The sequence below is a fragment of the Platalea leucorodia genome, assembly GCF_965183815.1.
Source record: "Platalea leucorodia genome assembly, chromosome: 8".
Lineage (NCBI taxonomy): Eukaryota > Metazoa > Chordata > Aves > Pelecaniformes > Threskiornithidae > Platalea > Platalea leucorodia.
In genome coordinates this window covers 45,410,687-45,433,012 of record NC_138830.1, presented here as the reverse complement: position 1 = coordinate 45,433,012, position 22,326 = coordinate 45,410,687, and the positions used below count along the sequence as shown (strand labels likewise).

General features: G+C 40.6%; 3 protein-coding genes across 3 annotated transcripts in view; 1 reads left to right on the top strand and 2 right to left on the bottom strand.

Annotated features, from left to right (window-relative positions):
• Window positions 1-10,246, bottom strand: part of TDRD12 (tudor domain containing 12) — a gene marked incomplete at both ends in the record, with an annotated part of 35,950 nt that extends 25,704 nt beyond the window's left edge. Inside the window, 9 exons of the mRNA XM_082319073.1 lie at window positions 103-179; window positions 817-1,015; window positions 2,110-2,195; window positions 3,667-3,722; window positions 5,139-5,258; window positions 6,702-6,838; window positions 7,165-7,326; window positions 8,346-8,374; window positions 10,234-10,246. Of these exons, the coding sequence (XP_082175199.1) occupies window positions 103-179; window positions 817-1,015; window positions 2,110-2,195; window positions 3,667-3,722; window positions 5,139-5,258; window positions 6,702-6,838; window positions 7,165-7,326; window positions 8,346-8,374; window positions 10,234-10,246 (879 nt within the window). The remainder of the gene's footprint in view (window positions 1-102; window positions 180-816; window positions 1,016-2,109; window positions 2,196-3,666; window positions 3,723-5,138; window positions 5,259-6,701; window positions 6,839-7,164; window positions 7,327-8,345; window positions 8,375-10,233) is intronic.
• Window positions 10,247-15,212: 4,966 nt separating this feature from the next.
• On the bottom strand, window positions 15,213-20,997 carry NUDT19 (nudix hydrolase 19). Its single transcript, XM_082320938.1, has 3 exons — window positions 20,184-20,997; window positions 17,682-17,889; window positions 15,213-16,569 (listed from the first exon to the last, which is right to left on the bottom strand). Exons 1-3 carry the CDS (start codon window positions 20,883-20,885, stop codon window positions 16,343-16,345), a joined length of 1,137 nt encoding a protein of 378 aa, XP_082177064.1. The 5' UTR covers window positions 20,886-20,997; the 3' UTR covers window positions 15,213-16,342.
• Window positions 20,998-21,007: 10 nt separating this feature from the next.
• Window positions 21,008-22,326, top strand: part of ANKRD27 (ankyrin repeat domain 27) — a 58,521-nt gene continuing 57,202 nt past the window's right edge. The window contains exon 1 of the mRNA XM_082320936.1: window positions 21,008-21,143. The gene's annotated coding sequence lies outside the window, so the exon portion shown is untranslated. The remainder of the gene's footprint in view (window positions 21,144-22,326) is intronic.

Genomic DNA, 22,326 nt, shown 5'->3' with positions numbered 1-22,326 from the left:
TACATAGAAGAACAAGCCAGATGACTACAGTGTTCCTAATCTGTCCTACGTATGCTTAATTTAGTTCATCTTTCACAATTTAATACAAAATACAATACTTACAGGTGCAGTATTTTCATTTAGATCTGTGCTTGACCTTTGGTATGTCTCTTCAAGAAAGGAAGTGCGAACAGCAAGACCTAGAAAGATAAGTAAAAAATGCAGAAACACATTTCTGATTATCTGAACACATAAAAAGCCAGTATTTTTATTTACAGTGGGTTGCGACTGACTTGGTTAGTTGCTTGTATCATTTCCTAATGGCAAAAAGAACAAGCAAAAAAATAGTTATTTTTACATAAAGATAACTATGCGGATGAATTGAGTGAACAAGGATGGAGGATGGAAAGTTGCACACTTTTAAAAACAAAGACTTGAATCACTATTAATGAGACAACTCATGGTAAACACTAGATTTAAAAGTACCTCTGTTCAAATAAATCCCTCCAAACTCAAAAAACCCAGTAATGCATCATTGACCAATGCCACAAGTAATTTCAATAATATCTAATGCTACTAAGCGTATCAACAAATGGCTGTGTAACTGACCCTCAGCCTTCCTTTGTCTTATATAGAACAAAAAGCTTTACAGTATTCCTGCATCTGACGACTTGATTGGTTTTCGTTGTCTGATACATAAGCATCGTTTGATAGAAGGATACCATTTGATCCAATTGTTGGATTCAAACAGAGACAGCAGGCTGATGTTCAATATATCCAATTAAAGATACATGATGCATTGCACGTATGATTGTTTCCAACACACATGGTTCCCACCTGTTTCAACATTTGTTGACACCTTCTCCTGAAACAGCACTGGCGTGAAAGCAAGCGCAGGATTAACAATTTTCACTGGAAGACACTCAACATTTAATGATGTTTGGTTCTCCTCGTAATCTGCAGAACTCCCTGTATTCTCTTTAGCTTCCTCAAAACGAGCAAAGTTCTTTGAGACAAGGTCGTCATTAACGCATACCTAAAAAAACCAAGATCTTTATTGACCAGTATCAATGAGCAATAAGCTACACCACCGCATACTTGTTTAGAATTTATTGAAGCTTTAAACAACAGCAGTAAGACATGAGCAGTAACAGCTTATGAAGAATATTAACTGAATAATATTAACTCCAGAATTGGAAAGTCAGTCATATCTTCCTCTATGTTCTCTAAACAGCTGTTAATTAACTGCCAGTTTCATGCTTCTGCCTAAAATTCTGTACTCAAGTAACTTTTTCTATGAGCCCTCAAAATTTAAAAAAACCTGTTAGTAAGTCAAGCTGGTTTATTTCTCTTTAATTCAGTGCGCATCAAAACCTGGCAGAAAGAAGTAATATTCAACCTAAAACTTCTTAAACTCCATTGGCTCAGAGATCAGTAACACTATGGCCAATTGGGATTCTGCACTGAGAGAAGATATTCAAATTAATATGTACCTTCAAAGGTAATGTCTATGGCAAAGACCACAGCTCCAGTGTTAAAAGCTTTGGTAAAGCACTCCAAGTAGAAGCAGTATTCAAATAAATTCACTTGTATCTACCATACAGCTCCTTCAGTCTGGCAGTAGCTACAGCGGAGATTTAGCAGAAGTTACACATTTTGGCAAGTGGAACTACGTTTTTGGTTTTGTTTTGTTTTTTCCCAAAGGTTTGAGAACTCAGTCTTATGCAAAATCAAGTGTGAACTTCTATTTACTTTTATAATACTATGCAACTGCCTTATTGAAACATCTTTAAGTACGATACCACAAAAAGGTACAAAAGTGCACTAAATAATTCTCGTAGTTGTCCATTTGAAGTACCTGCTTGACTTCACTTGCTTGTCAATACCTTCCAAAAAGAGGTTCACACAAAGAAAAATGGAATTTCTACCTCTTGGAATTCCTCCAGAAGTTTACAAGCAACAGAAATATAAAACAAAACTTGTAATAAGTTAATGATTTAGCTTCTACTGTATCTGACAGAAATTACAAAACTCACTTGCAAGTAATCTTTTCAGTCTTAAACTAATCGCAAAGTTATAACTTATGTAGCAAAGTGCACAAATAGGTTTGTAGATATAAAAGTATCTTACCTTTTCATCTTTTATTGTGACATAAAGAAAAACATCAAATATGTTATCTTCTACAGCACATAACTTAGCTTTCATTTGGGTAGTTCCTAGATGTAGTAATAAACATGAGAACAAGTAAAAAGATTAAACCTTTATCAAATTATCAGTATTTGTCACTTGTACTTTCAGAGATAGACAAAAACAGAAATCACAATTAGATGTGTAACCTTTTTCTTTAGAGAAGCTAGTACAAATGTAATAACTTTTAAATTAAACAAGAAAGTAACATGGGAATAAAAACTTAAAGTTACAAAAATGAAGTTGTCCTTAGTCTTTGAAGGAAGATTGAGAGTTGAAACAGATTAACGACCTCTCCACACAAACTACTCTTAGTTCTACACTAAAAGTCTTAGTTTATCTTTTAGGCTCTGACAATCTCTAGTACAAATGCATACTTTCCAAACTTTACATTTACTTTCATTTACTTTTCTTGAAAGAAGTTATATTTGCACATTTGTATAGCTTGGTTAGGCTCTTCATTCAAGCAAACTTAGCTGATTAGAAGTGCATTTGTAAATTCCCAAGTACTTCTGCATACACTAATGATGTGCTAGCAATTAAAAAAGGATGTATTACTACTTATGGTACACCCTGAATTTAATTTCATAGATATTCCCAATGTTATTATTGCTCCCTAGTAACTTTTACTTTGCACAGTGATACTTGGGTGGGGGGGTGGGGGGGAAGTAAATCGTGAGAAGTGCTATATCCCAGTTAGCATGTAAAATTATCAGCCTAAAGACCCTTTATTGCCTTCATAAACTCATCCTCTCCTTCCCAAATACCTTTCATCTAGAGTTTGTTATACTTGTGAGTAAGCAGGTAGGTAGTTTTTCAGGTAGAAGCATGTAAGCAAGAAGATTAGAAAATCTCAGTAAACTGCTGCTTTTTTAGTAAGACCAAAAGCTGTCTCATACCAAAATAGAAGGCTTGATATGAAGAAGACTGGATGACCTACTGAAACACCAAACATGGGAAAGGACAAGAACAGACTGGAGAAAAAGCAGTTCTAGCTTACTAAGTAACTACTTGGAGCTCAATCTATTTGTTAACAACTATAATAGATAATCCTCTTCTGAGCTGGTGCTTACATTCTTCTCAAAAAGCAACTGAAAGGGTAAACTCCTAAGCCAGATCTTGCCATCTCTGTACAGAACTACAAAAATACACCTGTGATGCTAATTCAAAGATTTAAGCTAAATACACAGAAAGGCTCCACTGTTCAAAACAAATGTTACACGAGTGCTACCTTATTTAGCCTGTCCAAGAGCCAGATACCATCTAGTCAACTATCAAACTTTATGCAGCATGGAAACCCACAGTACTCAAGGTGCACCTCCACAAATATTTTTGCCTCACTCAGTCCACACAAAAACCCTTATTTAGCTCCTTTATTTTTAATACACAACATTCTTAAATATAATCAAATATATAAACTCAAGTACTACATTTCTCTAACAGTTGATTTTTCCCAAAACAAAAGTGCCAATTATGGCTCTGGCAGGATGTTTTATTTACCTTTGAGAAGGTTTTGAAAATACCGAGTAGCAGCACTATCCCATCTTTTGGCTGGTCTAGGAAAATAAACACAACCAGTTATCCCACATCATCAAAAATTAAAATGGGTGTTTTTAAAAAACTTTGGATGCATGTAAAGACATTATTTCAAGTCATGCCACATCTTAAGAAGTGCACCAAGTAGACACATTAGCAGAATCTTACTACTTGGAATGTAACTTTAGTCTTGATAATATTGTTTCAGCTCATCAATAAAATGAGCTGATCAAAAAGTACTGGATATTGCTTTGTCAAGGTATGATGGCCTACATCCAACATAAAATATGATGGTTAGAAAAGAAACAGTATAACAAAAAATAAAGCAAGAATTCACTTGCTGAACATATTAATTAAATAGATATTGAGCAATTTTGAACAAGCACTTAACAAACATTGAAATGCTGAAGACTGAAAGGTCTGTAGCAGAAAATCAAGTTCACTCTTTATCATCTTCTGCAACTTTAAGTATAAAAGAGAATCAAATGAAGAGCACTGTAAACAAAATATGACAATCTACTACTTTATTTGATAATTTGCAATGACGGCCCACTCAAGATTTATGCTATTCCTATCCAAACTATGCTAATACTCGTTCTGTCAGAATATTGGAAGTCAAATACTAATTTCTTCCTCCAAACAAGGGTATAAAAAACCCCAAAAACCTGCTTGACCACATGTAGTTTTGACTGTTCTTTAATCAAACCAAAGTAGCTTTCTTGCTGTGGAGCCATATTCCCCAGTGATCTAATCATGCCCCTCTCAAGTTGGCTTGATCTTTGACAAAAGCAGCCTGGAACTCAAGGATACAAAAGCATTTTTCTTTATTGCCAGACCCCAGTGAAAACCTTGTTCAAGTCCTTCAAAACTGCAGTGAGAAAAAAACTGACGTGAACCTAAGAAAAGAACAAAAGGAATCCAAAATATGTCAAGAAAAAAAAAAAAAAGACTGAATGGGGAAAAACAAAGCTACCTATGAATAGCTATAGAACTTCAATCAGCTAATCATGTAACTACCACCAAAAAAAAAAGTAAAAAAAGAGAGAGTATCAGGAGTAAGATGAGCATCTGTAAGAAACAGCACGTAAGGATAGATTAGTAAAGAAGGTCATGTGCTAGGAATCAATAAACACAGCTCTGGGATGATAGACAGAGGGCAAGAACTGCCAGAAACTTGTCTAAACTTCTGAAGGTTTTTAAATACATATCAAAAGATTCAAACAGGTGAATAATAAAACCCACATCATTAAGGAAGAATCATTAAGGAAGCAGTTCTAATTAAGAACTGCTCCTCTGAAACAGAAACAGTTCTCCAAATCTGATTTCCTATGTTCTTCTTGAAACATAATCTCTTCTAAAAAAAAAAAAAAATTCTGCAATAAAACTTCACACTTGAGAAATGTATGAATAGAATACATTTACTAAAGTCTACTTACACTATTTTTGCAGTATCTTCACAGAAGTCAATACGCAACGTCACTGGCTTTGTCCGATACAGTCTACACTTTTTTGCTCTATATGGGATCTGCATAAATGCTTCCAGTGCAACTCGAATGCTTAAAAACAAAGCAGAAATAATCTCATTTTACAGAGCAGATTTTATTCTCCAGAAGTCACTGGTCTCATACACATCCTTCCGTTACCCTGTATCTGACAACACAGTTCTTCCAGAAGTTTGGCTCCCACTGTGAAACACCCTGGAACCAGTGTTTTATCTTTGTCTCCAAGAGAGATGCTACCAGGAGCAATTAGTGAATAGATTCATTCCAGATATGAATACACTTCCTATTTACTCGAAATCTTCCTGATCCTTCGCCACTACAGTTTGAAGACTTTTCATGATATTTAGCCCTCATACTACCACATATACCACCTGGCACTGCATATTCCATTTTGCAGTTATTACTTCTGTGTGAGAAACCAGGTACGATTAACACCAGCAAGAAGGAAATCTAATAAATACGCTAATTTGCATTTGTACTCATTTTCCTAAAGTGAATTTATTCTTTATAAAGGTATCGCTAGAGTGTTAATCTTATCCTTTATACTTGGTTTGGTTGGAGACTTTTAATAACCAGCAAGACAATGTATATAGCAAGCTTTTAAGATCCATATACTTATCACTTCTGTTCAATTTTTTATTTTACAGTGAAAAAGCAGTAAATCGCTTATTTACTTCTAACTGAACACATTTTAAATTCAGGGCATTGTCAAGTTCTTTTCCAATACAGCAACATTCAATTTAAAAACATTTGACTTGAGATTTATTTTTAAATAAGTTCTCTTCATTTTGTGGAATACTACAAAAAAAATTTGGTAAAGCTTCCTGTACTCAAAGTTGCATATTTTATTAGTGAAACGAACTTTAAATCTAGCTAAGAGCTGGAACAGTTATTTTTTAGAACACATTTTTCAATATTTTAGAAACAGTAGGTTTCATAGTGGTTTTATTAAGAACTCGGAACCTGTGATTAACTCACCTTTTTTGCACCATGCCAAGACAGACTGTCAGGTCTTAGTAAAGTTAGCAAGCTAGTAAACTGCAGTGGGAAAAACCCACATACTTGTGTCTAGATGTCAAAAGCTGGTTCAGCAAGTGAAACCCTGCTTCCATATAAGCTTTGTGAATGATCTTCGCTGGTTATAATTTTTTAATTTTTTACTATATAATCCCTTAATAAGGGAGGAAAGTATATATAAATAATGTTAACTGGCAATCATACATTTCAGTCATAACAAACTGACATTATTTCTATTTCAAGTCTTTAAAAAAAGAAAACCTACAATAGAAAGCATCTTTAAAAATTCATAAAACAAAGACTGGTTTTCATCCACACTTGCAAGTGCCTATCATACGGCTAGCAGTTCCTTGTGGACCCAACCCGCACCTCAATTAAACCAAAGCCTTGTCACTATCAATCTAAATAAATATTAATAGCATCTGTATGCATTAACTAACAAATACATTTCAGTGAGTGTCGAAAAACCCGAACACTTACTCCTTTGATTTAACAAAAATGTATTTGGCATAATCCACAAGAAAACATTCTGTTTGATAATGATCTGTACAGTACATGATTGACTTAATAACCGCTCTGCACCAGCATTTGAGTTCTTCACTGAAAACCACACAAGTCTGAAAAAGAAAGAACAAGACAGCAGGTTCTTGTAAATGGAGCAAATTACACTCAAAGTCTTTTTAGAGACAAGAATATAGTATTTATTATACAGCCCTCAGTTTTCTTTTTAAAATGCAAGCATTGCAGCTTACGTAGTTATGAAGTTCACAGATAAGAAGATATAACCCATATAGATGCCATTATCTACTTTTCTATACAGCAATATTGAAAAAAAAAAAAAAAAAAAGAAAAGACTAATGCATATCTGGGATACTTCACCCCCAAACCAATGCAAATAACAGATGATTTCTCTCTATCTGCACAATATAGCAATGATTCTTACCTGGCCTTCTTCTACCATTACTGGTTTTACTTCATCTGCGTTTTTAGAAGATTTGTCATAGAACTGATTCATTTCAGCATTCAGGTTTTTATATTCCATTTCATCGACTACGTAAGGCCCACATCCTTTCACAGTAACCCAAAAGCAACCTGGATTTTCAATCTGGGGCAAGAGGTAGATAACAATAACAAATACTATTAGCTCCTGCTAAAATGATAGGATGTTTTTAAGAACATCTGAGCAGCAATGTAAAAATAAAACTTAAAATCTTTAGTGAGGCACCTTAAAAATTATGGTAACTGATACCTAGCATACAGAACATTAACAAGCAAAACATCTTTCAATTTCAGACCATTAGTTCATTAAATGACTTCTCAGCTTCCAAGTTTCTTCAGCACTGCAATTAATGGCATGTATAGTCCAAAAGGTAGTAGCATTATCTAAAAAGTTGGTTAAACCAAACAGTGGGTAAAGTGCAAAGACAAAGCTTTTTACTTCCATATTGTCCTCAAGAAGTATGTATAAGAAACCCAAAACACACAACAAACCCCACCAATGAACTTTTCTTCAGGCTCAGAAAGTCTGCAAGGCAGTTAGTTTCTTTAAAACAGCATCATAGCTTTCTGCTCAGCCTCTGTAAACCTTTATATTGCAGTTTTTCAGCTGATCTGGGATCCCAGTTGTTGTGGGTTAATCCCAGTAGGCAGCTAAACACCACACAGCTGCTCCCTCACTCCCCTGCAGCGGGATGACTCAGAGAATTTGAAGAGTAAAAGTGAGAAAACTCATGGGTTGATATAAAAACAGCTGACAGGTAAAGCAAAAGCTGTGCACGCAAGCAAAGCAAAGCAAGGAATGCATTCACTGTTTCACATTGGCAGGCAGATGTTTAGCCACTTCCAGGAAAACAGGGCTTCATCACATGTAACGCTGACTTGGGAAGACAAATTTGATAACCACAGATGTCCCCCTTTCCCCCTCCTTCCCCACAGCTTTTATTGCTGAGCATGACATCATATCATATGGAATATCCCTTGGGTCAGCTGTCCTGGTTGTATTCTGGGAAAACGATTTTTCCATGATCTCTCGTGGAATTCAGTAGAATCTAGTACTCTACTACACTCTATTTAAGATTATGTTGCACATCTTCAATTTTAGATTTTAGCTGCATCCCGACTGACCTCTTTTGAGATGAGACCAACATAAACACCTAAAAGAAATGACAAAACATATATAATCCATATATGACCCGATAAGTTTAAGAAAGCGCTGCTGAATGGAAATACAGAGGCCTCATCTTATTTGTACATCTGACTTCCAGAGCATTGCATTGAAATAAACAACAATCCTTTAGGCTTTAAAAAATGCCAGCATACCTCTAATACCAAGACTTCCATGTTTCTCAGCTAGTCTTCCTCAACAGTACTGTAAAAGAACAACAAACATTTGATTAACCACCGTTAAAGCCGTCATTTGTTTTGAAGCATATCTAAAGAGCATACATCTAAAGCAAGCCTAAAGATTTTTGCTACTTGTCTCAGGAGTATTAGTCTAGGCAACTGATTTACATGTATCAAAGGGTTCAAACCAGCCGTCTTAATGAGGCACTATGTTAAAGCCTAATTAAGATTTGCCATCCACACTTACTTACATACAACCACATCAATTTTTAGCACACCAAAACACACCTGTTATCCTCAGCCTACTTGCAATATATCACTGTTTATCTTACATTCAAAGACCAACAGAAACAGGCTGATTGAAGACAAAGGCTGCTACAATCTATCTCCACAATCAAACGGACAGAAACACCAGAGAGAAATGCTTACATCATTTAAAAAAAAAAAAAAAAACTAACACAAAAGAAGAGTCCCAACCTTAGCAAACAATTTTAACATAACAGAGATTTTTACCAGTATTTCACATTACATTCATCTGCAATGGTATTCCCATACCTAGGAATTACAATGGAATAATAAACTACCTACAGACTGAAGTAATTTGCATTTTATTTTGGCACAAACCAGCACATCATGATATCATCACTACAGTGCCTAGCTTACCACTTATAAGAATTCACACTGGAAATAGGTGCCTAATAAAATGTTTCGGGAGAGGGAAGTCAAAACATTGGTCTCCTGCTTCCAAAGCTAGCTGAACAAGCTGAACAAGTCAGTGCTAAATAAGCAAGCTACACCGTGGTCATAACTAGCAACATGCTTTGCTAAGAGATGGTACTAATTATTCCCAGTTTGACACTACAATGAAATAAGTAAAACTATTTTAGAAGCTTTGCCTAATAGCATACAACACAAGCATACCATCCAGGTTACACGCAAGTCTCTAACACGGTACTATAATATACTATAACATGAGATACACAGTGCTGCCTTAGACACTTAAAAAAACGTACATTTTTATTTCAGGAATAACATGTGAGAGGCATAAATAACCTCTCCTAATCTCAGTTTGAGAAGTACAAAGTCAATAAATGACCTATCAAAGTATCAAGGAAAAGCACACCCACATAAAAGGCTAGCTCTCCCAATGTATTCCTAATAACAACTTACCTACTTTGTTATTAAGAACTAAATAAGAACACAAACGTTTGCTCAAATCCCATACCCAATGCTAAGGATATTTAGCTTGTAAAGATTCAGGAGGTCACTAAACCCCTCACCCCAAACTGCCACCTTAAGAAAAACCATAACGGGAGAGGGTAAAAGGCCGCCTCTCCAGCAACACAAGGCTAATGCAAACGCTGCTGGAAAAAACCACCGACTCGCTCCCCCAGCCTCTCTCCCTCTCGTCAGGCTTACTCCACCTAAAAAACCCACATCTAACAGACACGGCATAAGGAAAGAGCGGTGAAAGACTGTTAAGAAACTATGCTTTTTTTGCTTTACTCTCTACCCCTCATACTCCTTCACATTCTGCCTTAGTTTCGCGCTCTTTCTCATCAAAATCAGCCCCCTAACCTCAGTCTCCGACACCACGGGGGCCCCGAGCGCCCTGCGGCTCCCCTTAGAAGCGTCCAGAAGCTGCCAGGCCTCCCGCCGCCACACTCACCCCCACCGCGCATGCGCACGCAGGCCGCAGGCGGGCGGCGCGCGCGCTCGGGGCTCCGCCCGGTGCCCGCCGCGCGTGGGCCGCGTGCTGCTGAGGGGGTGCCGGGTGCTCGGCCGCGGCGAGGGAGCGGATCGTCGGAGCGGGGTTAGCGAACCGTAAGGGCGCGTTCTCGGCTCTTTAAGTGTGTTGTTGTGGTAAACGAGCCCTAAGTGAGGGTCTTGCCTTGCTGCTGTCCCTGCCCCGGCTCGGGGGGCGAGGCTCGCCGTGCAGCTCCTCAGGCTCAGGAGGGAAGGGGCCGCCCAGGAAGGTGGCGGGGCCGCTGGAAGGCCGCGGGCTGGGGTTGCTCCTGTGGCGGTGCCTTCCCGAAGCAGGGTCACATATTTTTCCCGGAGGCCGCAAAGTCTGAGGTGGAGCATGCTCTTGAAAGGTGTGTAAAGTTAGGGAGACGGGGAGAAAGAGCACCTGGCACTTCCCTACTGGAGTTCAGCTATGCTACATATCCACAACAGAAAACAGCTATTGTAAATGTCCCATAGCATTTAGGCTTAAAGAAAACGTTCACTGCTGCATCGCAAGCTCTGTGGTAAAGCAGCTACTTCTTTTTTCTTTTTTTTAATTTATTCTGTTGTACACTACCCTTTCCATTCAGGCTTTAAAAAAAATAAAAAGTGTTTAGGGCCTGTTTTAGTTTGGCACAAAGCTGCATGGACAAGGTGCCAGCCCAAGAAAAGGGGATGAAACATCTAGCTGGGAAAGAAAGCCCACCTCTTTGGGCAGAAGCCTATACTTAAAAGTGGCTCGATATTTTGAAACTACAGCTTTAATCATCAATCTTTTTAACTTAATATTAAAAAGTATTTATTGTATGTATATTCTAAGCCATTTATGCTTGCATTTAATAATTGTCATCACTTTCTATGTAAAATAGTATATTTTTGTTACTTTTTTGTTATTTTTTTGTTACTTTTTTTGTCCTTTGTCCTTCAAGCTCCCCCTACTGGACCATTTTGCTTTTGTTGGTGGAAAAAAAAAGTTACAGGAGACGATCAAAGATCGAGAGGCAGACTGTTCACTTAAGATATGGATTTAGTACTGAAGTAACTGTTTTTGACATACAGCAAAACTTACATTAGAATTAAAGGGATAATGTACAGCAACACGCAGGTGTGTAAAAACTTCTGGAAGAATCTAACATGTATCTAGGTTGCTGAATAACTTCTTTCCTAAAAATATTTTATCCTAATAGCTACTTTCTACCACAAAGGTAAACTGGTAGAACAACCATAAGGTACAGAACAATGAAAAATCATCAGGGAAGCTCTCCAGCAACTATGGAAGACTGTACTGCAAAATGAAAGCAGTTGCAGATTATGTAATTTCTTTGGTTTTCTTGTATTTTCTTTTATATATTGTTTTGTATATTTGAATTCATGATCTCGAGGGACATGGGCCAGATGAAGAGTAAAGTGAAGACCCAGAATTTTAGGAGAGTGAACTTTCAGTTTTTTAAGGAACTAGTGGATGGGAGCCCTTGGGAAACTGCCCTCAGTGATAAAGGATCAGAAGAGAGCTGGCAGCTCTTTAAGGATGTTTTTCTTAAAGTACAAAAGCTCTTGATTCCAGTGTGTAAGAAATCAGGCAAGGAAGGCAGGAGACCAGCATAGCTGAGTGTCATGGTTTAGCCCCACTCAGCAACCAAGCACCACACAGCCGCTCGCTCACCCTCCCCCCTGGTAGGATGGGGGAGAGAATCTGAAGAAGAGAAGTAAGAAAACTCGTGGGTAGAGTTAAGAACAGTTTAACAATTGAAATCCAATAATAATAATGATGATAATAATTGAAAATTGTCATGAAAAAGAAAACAACGAGAGAGAGAGAGAGAGAGAAACAAAAACCAGGAAAAACAAGTGATGCAACTGCTCACCACCTGCTGACTGATGCCCAGCCAGTCACCAAGCAGTGATCACGCCCCCTGGACAACTCCCCCCAGTTTATATATTGAGCATGATGTCATACGATATGGCATAGCCCTTTGGCCAGTCTGGGTCAGCTGTCCTGGCTGTGCCCCTCCCAGCTTCTTGTGCACCTGGCAGAGCATGGGAAGCTGGAAAAGTCCTTGACTCATGTAAACACTACTTAGCAACAACTAAAACATCAGTGTGTTACCAACATTATTCTCACACTAAATCCAAACCACAGCACTATACCAGCTACTGGGAAGAAAATTAACTCTATCCCAGCTGAAACCAGGACACTGAGTAAGGCCTTTCTGGTCAAACTGAAGTGCAAGAAAGAAATGCATAGGCACTGGAAGCAGGAATATGTATCCATAGGGAAGAATATAGGGGTACTGCTTGGGTGTATAGGAGTGGGATCAGGAGAGCTAAGGCACAGCTGGAGCTGAATTTGGCAAGGGATGTCAAGAGTAATAATAAGGGCTCCTGCAGGTATGTTGGTCAGAAATGGAGGACTTAAGAAAATATATATACCCCCACCCCCTTGATAAATAAGATGGGACATCTAGTGACAACCCACATGGAGAAGGCTGAGGTACTCAACAATTTTTTTGCCTCAGTTTTCACTGGCAGTCCCTCTTCCCACATCTCTCAAGTCCCTGAATCTCAAGGTGGGGGAATAAAGTATTTTCCAACATAGGAGAAGACCAAGTTCAAGACCATCTGAAGAACCTGAACATAGACAAGTCCACGGGACCTGACAAGATGCATCCCAGGGCCCTGAGGGAACTGACACGTGCAGTTGCCAAGCCACTCTCCATTGTATTTGAAAAGTTGTGACAGTCAGGCAAAGTCTCCAGTGACTGGAGAATAGGGAATATCACACCCATTTTTAAAAAGGGTAAAAAGGAGAACCCTGGGAACCTCAGACCAGTCAGCATCACCTCTGTGCCTGATAAGATCATGTAACAGATCTTGTGGAAGATATGTTGAAGCATATGGAAAACAGGGAGGTGATTTGAGACAGCCCACGTGGTTTCAGCAAGGGCAAACAGTGCCCGACTAGTCTAATGGCCTTCTGCAATGGAGTGACTACATCACTGGACAAGGGAAGAGTAACCTGGACTTCTGTAAGGCCTTTGACATGGTCCCCCCCCAAATTCTTGCTTCTAAATTGGATAGAGAGGGATTTGATGGATGGGCTATTAGATGGATAAGGAATTAGCTGTATGGTGACATCCAAAGAGTTAGAGTCAATGGCTCCATGTCTAAATGGAAACCAGTAACAAGTGGTGTCCCTCAAGGGTCCATACTGAGACCAATACTGTTTAATATCTTCGTTGATGACATAGACAGCAATGTTGCAGATGATACGAAGCGGAGTGGTGCAGTTGGTACGCTAGATGTAAGGGATGCCATCTGGAGGACCTTGACAGGTGTGAGAAGTGGGCCGATGTGAAACTCGTGAAGTTAAACAAGGCCAAGTGCAAGCTCCTGTACCTGGGTTGGGGTAATCACCAGTATCAGTACAGACTGGGTGATGAAGGGATTGAGAGCAGCCCTGCAGAGAAGGAATTGGGGGTACTCGTTGATGAAAAATTGGACATGAGCTGGCAATGTGCTCTCGCAGCCCAGAAGGCCTATTGTACCCTGGGCTGCATCAAAGAGCATAGCCAACAGATTGAGGGAGGCGATTCTCCCCTTCTACTCTGCTCTTGTGAGACCCCACTGGAGTACTGCATTCAGCTCTGGAGTCCCCTGTACAAGAAAGACATGGACCTGCTTGGGTGGAACCCAGAGATGGGCCATGAAAATCATCAGAGGGCTGGAGCACCTCCTGTGAAGAAAGGCTGAGCGAGTTGGGGTTATTCAGCCTGAAGAAGAGAAGGCTCTGGGGAAACCTTGTTGTTGCCTTTCAATACTTAAAGGGGGGCTTATAGGAAAGATGGAGAGGCTTTTTACCAGGGCTTGTAGTGAGTGCACAAGGGGTAATGGTTTTAAACGGAAAGAGAGTAGGTTTAGATTGGATATATGGAAGAAATTTTTTACAGTGAGGGTGGTGAGACACGGGAACAGGTTCCCCAGAGAAGTTGTGGATGTCCCGTCACTGGAAGTGTTCAAGGTCAGGTTGGATAGGGCTTTGAGCAACCTGATCTAGTGAAAGATGTCCTTGCCCACGTCAGGAGTCTTGGGTTAGATGATGTTTAAAAGGTCCCTTCCAACCCAAACGATTCTACGATTCTATTACCAATTATCACGGATAGGGTATTTTTTTTTAAGCCTCTGTCTGCAGGAACAGAATAGAGTAGTTTACTGTTGTTGCTACACAACAACAATCAAATCAAAATAGTTTTGCAAGTGTTTCTCTGTCCCCCTTCCCTGGGCTGACAGAATAACTTTAATTTGCTGCATTACTGTCTACCAGCTCAAAATAAGGAATCTTGGTTCTATGCAGAAAGTGAAAGAGAGCCCAACCAATACCACATCTTTATCAATGCTGTATCTTGTTAAATTTGTGTATGTTCTCACTGTAACTTATAAAACAACCTAGCAATTACTTGGCTGAGTTATTTTGCCCTTTATGAATAAATAACTGAATCATTTTGAAGCCAAGATATTTGTTAGTAAAGATGCCACAAATATGATTGTAAGCATGCCTTTCCCTCTTGTCTTCCTAGTACTACAGTGTCCAGTGTTAAACTCAAAAAGCTAAAAATCATGTAAGACAGCCATACAGGGTACTTTCTTTGCTTCCTCTACTCTCCATTTTAATTATCCTGTTGTCTTCATGTTCAGAAGAGTTAGCCAGAATATTCTGAAGGCGATATTATACTGCATAATATACAGTATACATAATGTACTGCTTCACATGATCCATGTTTAGCAGAGGTACACAAATTTCAACAAGGTCTGCAAAATCAAGAACAGTGTGAGCATATTCAGAGAGAAGAGAAAGACACGCATTTTTTTTTCCAATCCAAATGAGTGCTACAAAGCAATTCAATTTAATGAAAATGTTGCAGAAGGTTTTAATTGAAATACAGAACAAAAGCTGAAACAAAGCTTTCTGAACAACTTTACTGGCTGATCTCAAGTCATCATTCATTCTTCTTCCAGATAAAGAAGAACTTACATCACTGCTCCATTTTCTCCACTTATTGCACAAAAAAAGACAAAACCAAAAAAACAAAAATCCAAAACAAAAAAGCAAACAGCAATCCTTCCTCTGAAGTTCTTAAATCTCAGATATATTTAGCAGAATGGTTGAGAAGCAAAATGTGGGATGTTGAAATATGGAAGTGGGTGTTTCCAAGGTAGTACATTATTCCCTGAAGTTGTTGGTATCTCTTTGGAGCTAAATGATTTCTTTTTCTATTTTTTAAATTGCTAACAACTTGAAGATAAAAATTATCGTGAATAACAAATGGTGAGAACGCACTCAATCTGATAGATGACTTAGTTTATCTAAATTATCTCTACCTTTGAAAATGGTAAAGTTTTGCATAGATTACCATTAGTAGAAAGGATTTAGGTATATCCAATATAAGCATTAACTTTATAGTAATTTTTTTAAAAAGTGAATTTCAGCTAATGAATGTATATATACACATATACACTGTTTTTCCCCAAAATTAAAGAGAATAGACTGGGAGATGTCAGGAGATATGGAATGGGAGATTTCATTCATTCCTAGACACACATTACAGTTGTCTAATGGATAACTTTGGGAAGCATAGTAAAAGAATTCTTCAACTCGAAACATACTTGTTCTGAACACGGTATACACTTAAATTTTCAGTGAGAAAAGGATCTGCGTGACCCACCAGACCAGCGTTGCAGCATATTCTGCAATTAGTATGCAAGTAGAATAAGGTGGTAATGGCTCAGTATATTTACCATCGAATTGTATTTAAGTTAATCAATAATTAAGTTGACCGTTACGTTTTCAGTAGCCTCTAAACATCGTAACTGGCACAACTGTGCTGTTTCAAAGACTCAAAGAATTAGGTACACATAAGTCTCAAACCACGCACACACAGAATGCTTTGGCGGCACAAAGGAATGTTTTCCTGACTATTTGGCAATGGTTAGAAAGGACCAAAACCACAGTGCGTATGTATGTAAAAATGTTCTAGCTTTAAACCAAACAGATACTATAATCTGCTATTGTAATCTGGACAATCAGAGTTTATCATCAATGGATTCATATGTTTATATTTTGCTTGAATATTAACATAGACAGCAAAATCGTTGATGTTTTTTATTACTATCCTGTGAAATACACTACCCTCTTTCATGAGATCTTCAACCTTCTTATCTGTTGACATGATTATTTTCTTTTCTCCTGTATAATCTGGATCTTCTGGATATAACTCATCTCCTGGGGGCAGAAGAAAAGTTTTAGTTATACATTGCCTACCTTATTTTTCAGCCTTTTGATCGAGTGATGCTAGCAATTTTTTAATCTTTATCAGGACATGAAACTCAGTGGAACGTATTTCACAATAATAAAGTAAATTGCCTCTAAACGTCTTCAGATTTAAAGATACAGCCATAAATTTCTGAAGTATCTGTCAGTGACGCTGCAGTGCACATTTGAGGTGTTGATTTGAATGGTCCAGTGTTCCCGGTAATACCAATATGCTATAATCACAGCCTATATGAATTTATATGTAATGAATATATATAATAGATGGTGAACAAGACAACTGCTTTTCCAAGAGTATAAAGATAGGCTACACTAGACTAAGAATAGAAACTATTTTGTTCTGTTTTGTTTAAGAAAACAGTGTTTTGCCATATAAATGCATGTTATTCTTGTGCAAGAATGCTAATATACCCCAAATACAGAATTTCTAGAGGACAATAGTGACAAAAAAAAAACCAGGAGAAAGCATAATGAAAAGCAAACTAAAGAAGCAGAAAATAAGAAATAGTAGATGCAGCTTTTCTTAAGGAGAAGGCAAAAATGTACATGATTGAAATGAGAGACTTAAGTAGAAAGGGCAGGAGGAAAACGAACGAGTGTATCTTTTTAGATCACTGCCCTATCACTACAATGGTGAAGACTGATACCGCAGCTATGCTTGATCCACTTGCCCTTACAAAGACAAACGGATAACTGAAGTAAATGAGAATTCCCACTGAAAAGGACTAAATAGGAGGAGTTCTAATACGCCCTTCAGAATAAAAAAAAAGTTGAATTGCTAGAATTTCTTCATAAACAAACATAATAATGGCAACCATATGAGACAATGAGATTATGAGTAAGTACAGAAATAACTGTGCTGTCTGTCTCAGTAGCTTATCTCTGACAGTAGCCATTATCAACTGTATCAAAGAAGGAAACCAATCACTAGAAAAAGCGTGCAGTAACTAGACTTAAAAGAATATTTTCCTTACAGTTATAGATGGATTTATGTCATGTGGCTTCAGTATGTATTAATTCCCAAGTTTTTTAATATTTAAAAGAACCTTCATCTGTTTTCTTACCTGGTAATAGCTGAATGTAGCCATCTGAAGCAGTTAACACCACAGACATCCAACGTTCACATCCCTCTAGAGCTCGATCAGAGCTGAACTTGTGTAACTCATGAAGTGAAGAGAAGTTGCACAGCCTACACAATTCATAGAACTGAGGTGGAGCAAACCATATTTCTTGAGATTTAAAGCGTTCAATGGCTTCTAGAGGTGATGACCACTGTAAGAGGAAAACAAGCCTTGAAGCAATAGTTTCAGCAGCAGATAGAAAGTATCAGTAACTTTAAAAGCCATCAGCAGGGAAGTCTTTACAGAAAAAGAGCTTGAAACAGTCCAAATTTGCTGAAAACAATAAAACCCGTGTATAAACTATACCAAAATAACAACAAAAAGAAATTTTAAAAAATTGAAAGAACATAATAAAAGCAATCTATAAAAATTACTCTTTTTCCTATAAAAATAAGTAAGTTTTTATTTTACACATAAACATGCCAAGTTTGGAAACTAAAATTGAGACTTGTTTTAGGGGCCTGACAAAGTCTACTAAACCCAACAGAAAACCTTAAACTCAATGTGAACTCAGTTAGCAGAGGTTGCTGCTGATGCTTCAGGAATGAAAAGTACCTTTAAACATCTGCTTCCTATGCACATTGTTTTCAGAGCATGAACACCCAGCTATTCGTGCTTCAGCATTGCGTTGTTCTGCATGTTTAAACTACTAGTAATCTTCATTTCATCTCACATGGTGAATTTGATAATATAAATGTGTACATAAGCATTTGCAGTAGATTTACGCTGTTAGTAAAAAAAATATACAAACAAACTCTTTTGAAGATAAGATCTCAGGTACTTTCAAATTTCTGTAGCAAGATCTGTTCAAAAAACAAATATAGAAACATCAGTAATACCAAAATCGTTAGGTTAACTTTCACAGAACTGCCTGGTTTCTCATCTACTTCTAACTTGCTTTCAAACTTTTCAGAATTCTAGAAAAACTTAAAGACCCTCATGTACCTGACCCTGAGCTGTCTTAAGAAGTTTCTCCATGAAGTTATTTACTCTTCTAACCCCCCAATTAAAAAAGCTAAAAAAATCAATATAGCTCCAAAAATCATAGAATCATAGAATCATTAAGGTTGGAAAAGACCCTTAAGATCATCAAGCCCAACCATTAACCTAGCACTGCCAAGTCCGCCACTAAACCATGTCCCTAAGCACCACGTCTGCCCATCTTCTAAATACCTCCAGGGATGGGGACTCAACCACTTCCCTGGGCAGCCTGGTCCAATGCCAAAAATGTTCCAAAAAATTGTTCCAAAAAAACTGTTGCAAAAATTTTTTTTAATAATACGCTAGTTCAACAAGTTTGTATGTTACTTAAAATATTTCAAGTGACTACAAAAGACAAAAATTGCTAGCAGCTCTTGTAGCCCTGGAGCACTCCGTACATACCACATGGATCTCTCCAAGCACGCTGAATGTCAGGGCATGACGGCAATACTCCACTGATACTGCACGAGTGAACGTATAAAGAGTGATTACTCGTCATCCGCCTTTGAAAGGTACGGTAATGCAAGGTGAAAATGATCTGATGTGACACACATCCTATGCCATTGTCCTGGTTTCGGCTGGGATAGAGTTAGTTTTCTTCCTAGTAGCTGGTATAGTGCTGTGGCTTGGGTTTAGTGCGAGACTGATGGGGATAACACGCTGATGTTTTAGTTGTTGCTAAGCGGTGCTTACACCAGTCAAGGACTTTCCAGCTCCCCACGCTCTGCCCGGTGCACCAGAAGCCGGGAGGTGGCACAGTGGGGACAGCGACCCAGCCCGGCCCAAGGGCTGTTCCATACCATATGGCACCGTGCTCGTATAGACACCGGGGGAGCGATCGCTGCTCAGGGTCGGGCTGGGCATTGGTGGGTGGGTGGTGAGCAGCTGCACTGTGCATCACTTGTTTTGTGTGTTCTTTTATTATTATTATTTGCTCTTCCTTTGCTTTCCTATTAAAGTGTCTTTATCTCAACCCACAGGTTTAAATTTTTTTTTTTCCCCGATTCCCTCCCCCGTCCCCCCGGGAAGGGTGAGCGAGCAGCTGTGTGGTGCTTGGTTGCTGGCTGGGGTTAAACCACGACAGCCATAAAACTTCGTGTAAAACGACCTTGACCAAACACCCTCTTCTGCCAGCAGTTACAGCCGCGCGTTCGATTAGGGCGGGCAGCGGCAGTTACTGATCGGGAGGAGGATGCACAAGGGAGAGGATAACCACGAACACTCCCTTCCCTCTTCTGGCGCCGTAAGGCAGCGCTATCAGGAGGGCCAGGGAGCTAGACCTTTGGGCGACTACTTGGTCGCCCTTCCCCCGGACTGTGCCGCACACAGGCCAGAGGCTGGGCGGCCTCCCCGCGGCGGGTGGCGCAGGGCCGCAGGGGGCCGCTCCCGCTCGCTGCCGCGGGAGCGCGGGCAGGGCCGCGCGGGGAAGCCCGGGCGCCTCCTCCTGCGCCAGCCCGCGCTTACCAGGAAGGCTGTCACCTCTCGGTCGTCCTGCGAGGCGTGGGGCGGCCGCTTCTCCAGGCAGCACAGGTAGAAAGCCGTGTCGTAGCGCCGGCCGCCGCGACCGGCCCTGCCCACAGGGGTCAGCCAGTTGCTCCACTCCTGCAGCGCCCAAATATTGGGGACGCAGCCCAGGTGCCGGCACAGGTGCAAGAAGCAGGCCGGGTCCTCCTGCACCCGGCGCCGCCACTCGCCCAGCTCCGCGGCGGGCGGCAAGCGCTCCGCTGGCAGCGGGGGGGCCGGGCCGCTGCCCGCCGCCGGCCCGCGCCCCGGGACCAGCAGCAGGATCCCCGCCTCCTCGAAAGTTTCCCTGATAGCGCAGATGCGGAAGGCGACTTCCCCCGGCAGCGGCGAGCCCAGCCGCTCCCGGTCGGTGGCGAAGAGCGGGGCCCGGCTGCTGCCGAGAGGCGGCGGCTTGACGAGGCCCAGCCCGCAGTGAGGCGAGGCGGGCAGCAGCCCCAGCCACTCAGCGGAGAAGTCCGCCGCCTCCACCAGGCCCCCCGGGAAGACGTGGGCGCGGGGCATGAAGCCGCTGCGGGAGCTCCGCTGCAGCAGCAGCAGCTCATAGTCAAAGGGGCCGAGCGGGGAGCGCGGCGGCCGCGCCGGCGCGCCCGCCGCCAGCAGCAGCGTGGCCGCTTCCCTCCAGTGCCGCAGCCGCGAGTTCATCTTGAGGGGAGGAGGAGGCCGCGGCCGCGGTCGGGCTGCGGGGCCGCCCGGGCGCCACCGCCGCCTGGGCTCCCGGAGGAGCCACTGCAGCCGTCGGCAGCGGGCGGGAAAGCCCGGCGGGCCTCGGCCTCGGCCGCGGCGGCGGTCGGCGCGCACCCACCCCCGCCGAGGGAAGGCTCGGCCCGCCCAGGGACGCGGTGGGATGGAGGCCTGCCAGAAGCAGTCAGTAATGCCTCAGTCCCGACCAGCCTTAAGCCGGTAAGTAGTGCCCTCAAAGGGCAGAAGCTTAAGGAAATACAGAGGGTTTACGGGCACGGGGCAAATGGCTGAGAGAAACGAGGCGATGGCTCTCAATTTACTTGAAAAACTTTGGCTTGGAGTAGTTTGCACTTCCTGAGGTTTCATAGCACTGAGTGTATTTACAGCGTGACAAGATGTAGATGTTGAATAGCTGCCTTGGACCCCAGAGTCTTCCCGAGTCCTGCTGAAGGGCCTGTAGATACAGCCCCGGGAATCAGCACAGGGTCAGGAGCCCAGGACTCGGATTTGTCATCGTAATACTGCTGCTGGCCCGCCAGCTGGCCTCAGAGAAATCTCCTTATCTCAATTCCACATCAAGGCATGTTGATAACAAAAAAATCACTTTAGGTCTCTAATTAAACATGTCATGCTCCAAGTTGTTTGAGTTTGTTCTAGTAGACTTCAAAGGGGAGGAGTATGTAGAATTTTAATTAATTTTTATTACAGAGCTCTTCTGTTCTGAGGCTTTTAAGTACCTTGTTACCTGAAAAAGAATATATATTCAGGCAAGATGGCAAAACCTTGAAAAAGTCCTTTGAACGGACATTTCACTTTAGGAAACATTTTATTATGTTAATGTAACGTTTGATTTTGATTCCTCAGTTTAATCATAGATTGTTTTTTTGAATTTGTAAGGAGTTTAAGCAGAAGAAAGCTGATGACGCAGGTTGAGAATTTTTTTCAGAATGATAGTTGCATGTAAGATGGAGAATCCTCCTCCTATTGATAATCCTTCGCTTGCTAGATTCTGTTTGGCAAATACCCACGTACCTGCACATGCCTCTGACAACTTCTCCATTTTATTTTCTTTTTGAGCATGTACTTAATGCCTGTGAGATGTGGCTCACCGTAACTGAAATGATGTTTAGAGGCAATTAAACCAGTGGGATGCTGGAATATGTCAATTGACAAAACCAAAAATACAGTCAAGGTCTACACAGACACAGCTGGGCCATAACTTCATCCTGATGCTAGGCTGCAGTCGGCAGAGAATAGGTCAGCCAGCCAGCTGATTATACTAAAACTGGGGCAGAGCACCAGCTGTGGCATAGCCAGACCATATACAAGTCTGCCCTCCCTCTCCTTTCCTTCCTCATGACCAAATATACGAGCAAAACTGGGACATCTTGTAACTCTAGCC

Coding starts and splice junctions, on each gene's coding strand:
- NUDT19 (XM_082320938.1), bottom strand. CDS start 20,885: ATGAACTCGCGGCTGCGGCACTGGAGGGAAGCGGCCACGCTGCTGCTG. Junction 17,890..20,183: donor GAGAGGTGACAGCCTTCCTG/GTAAGCGCGGGC, acceptor TTCCTCTTACAG/TGGTCATCACCTCTAGAAGC. Junction 16,570..17,681: donor CTACATTCAGCTATTACCAG/GTAAGAAAACAG, acceptor TTCTGCCCCCAG/GAGATGAGTTATATCCAGAA.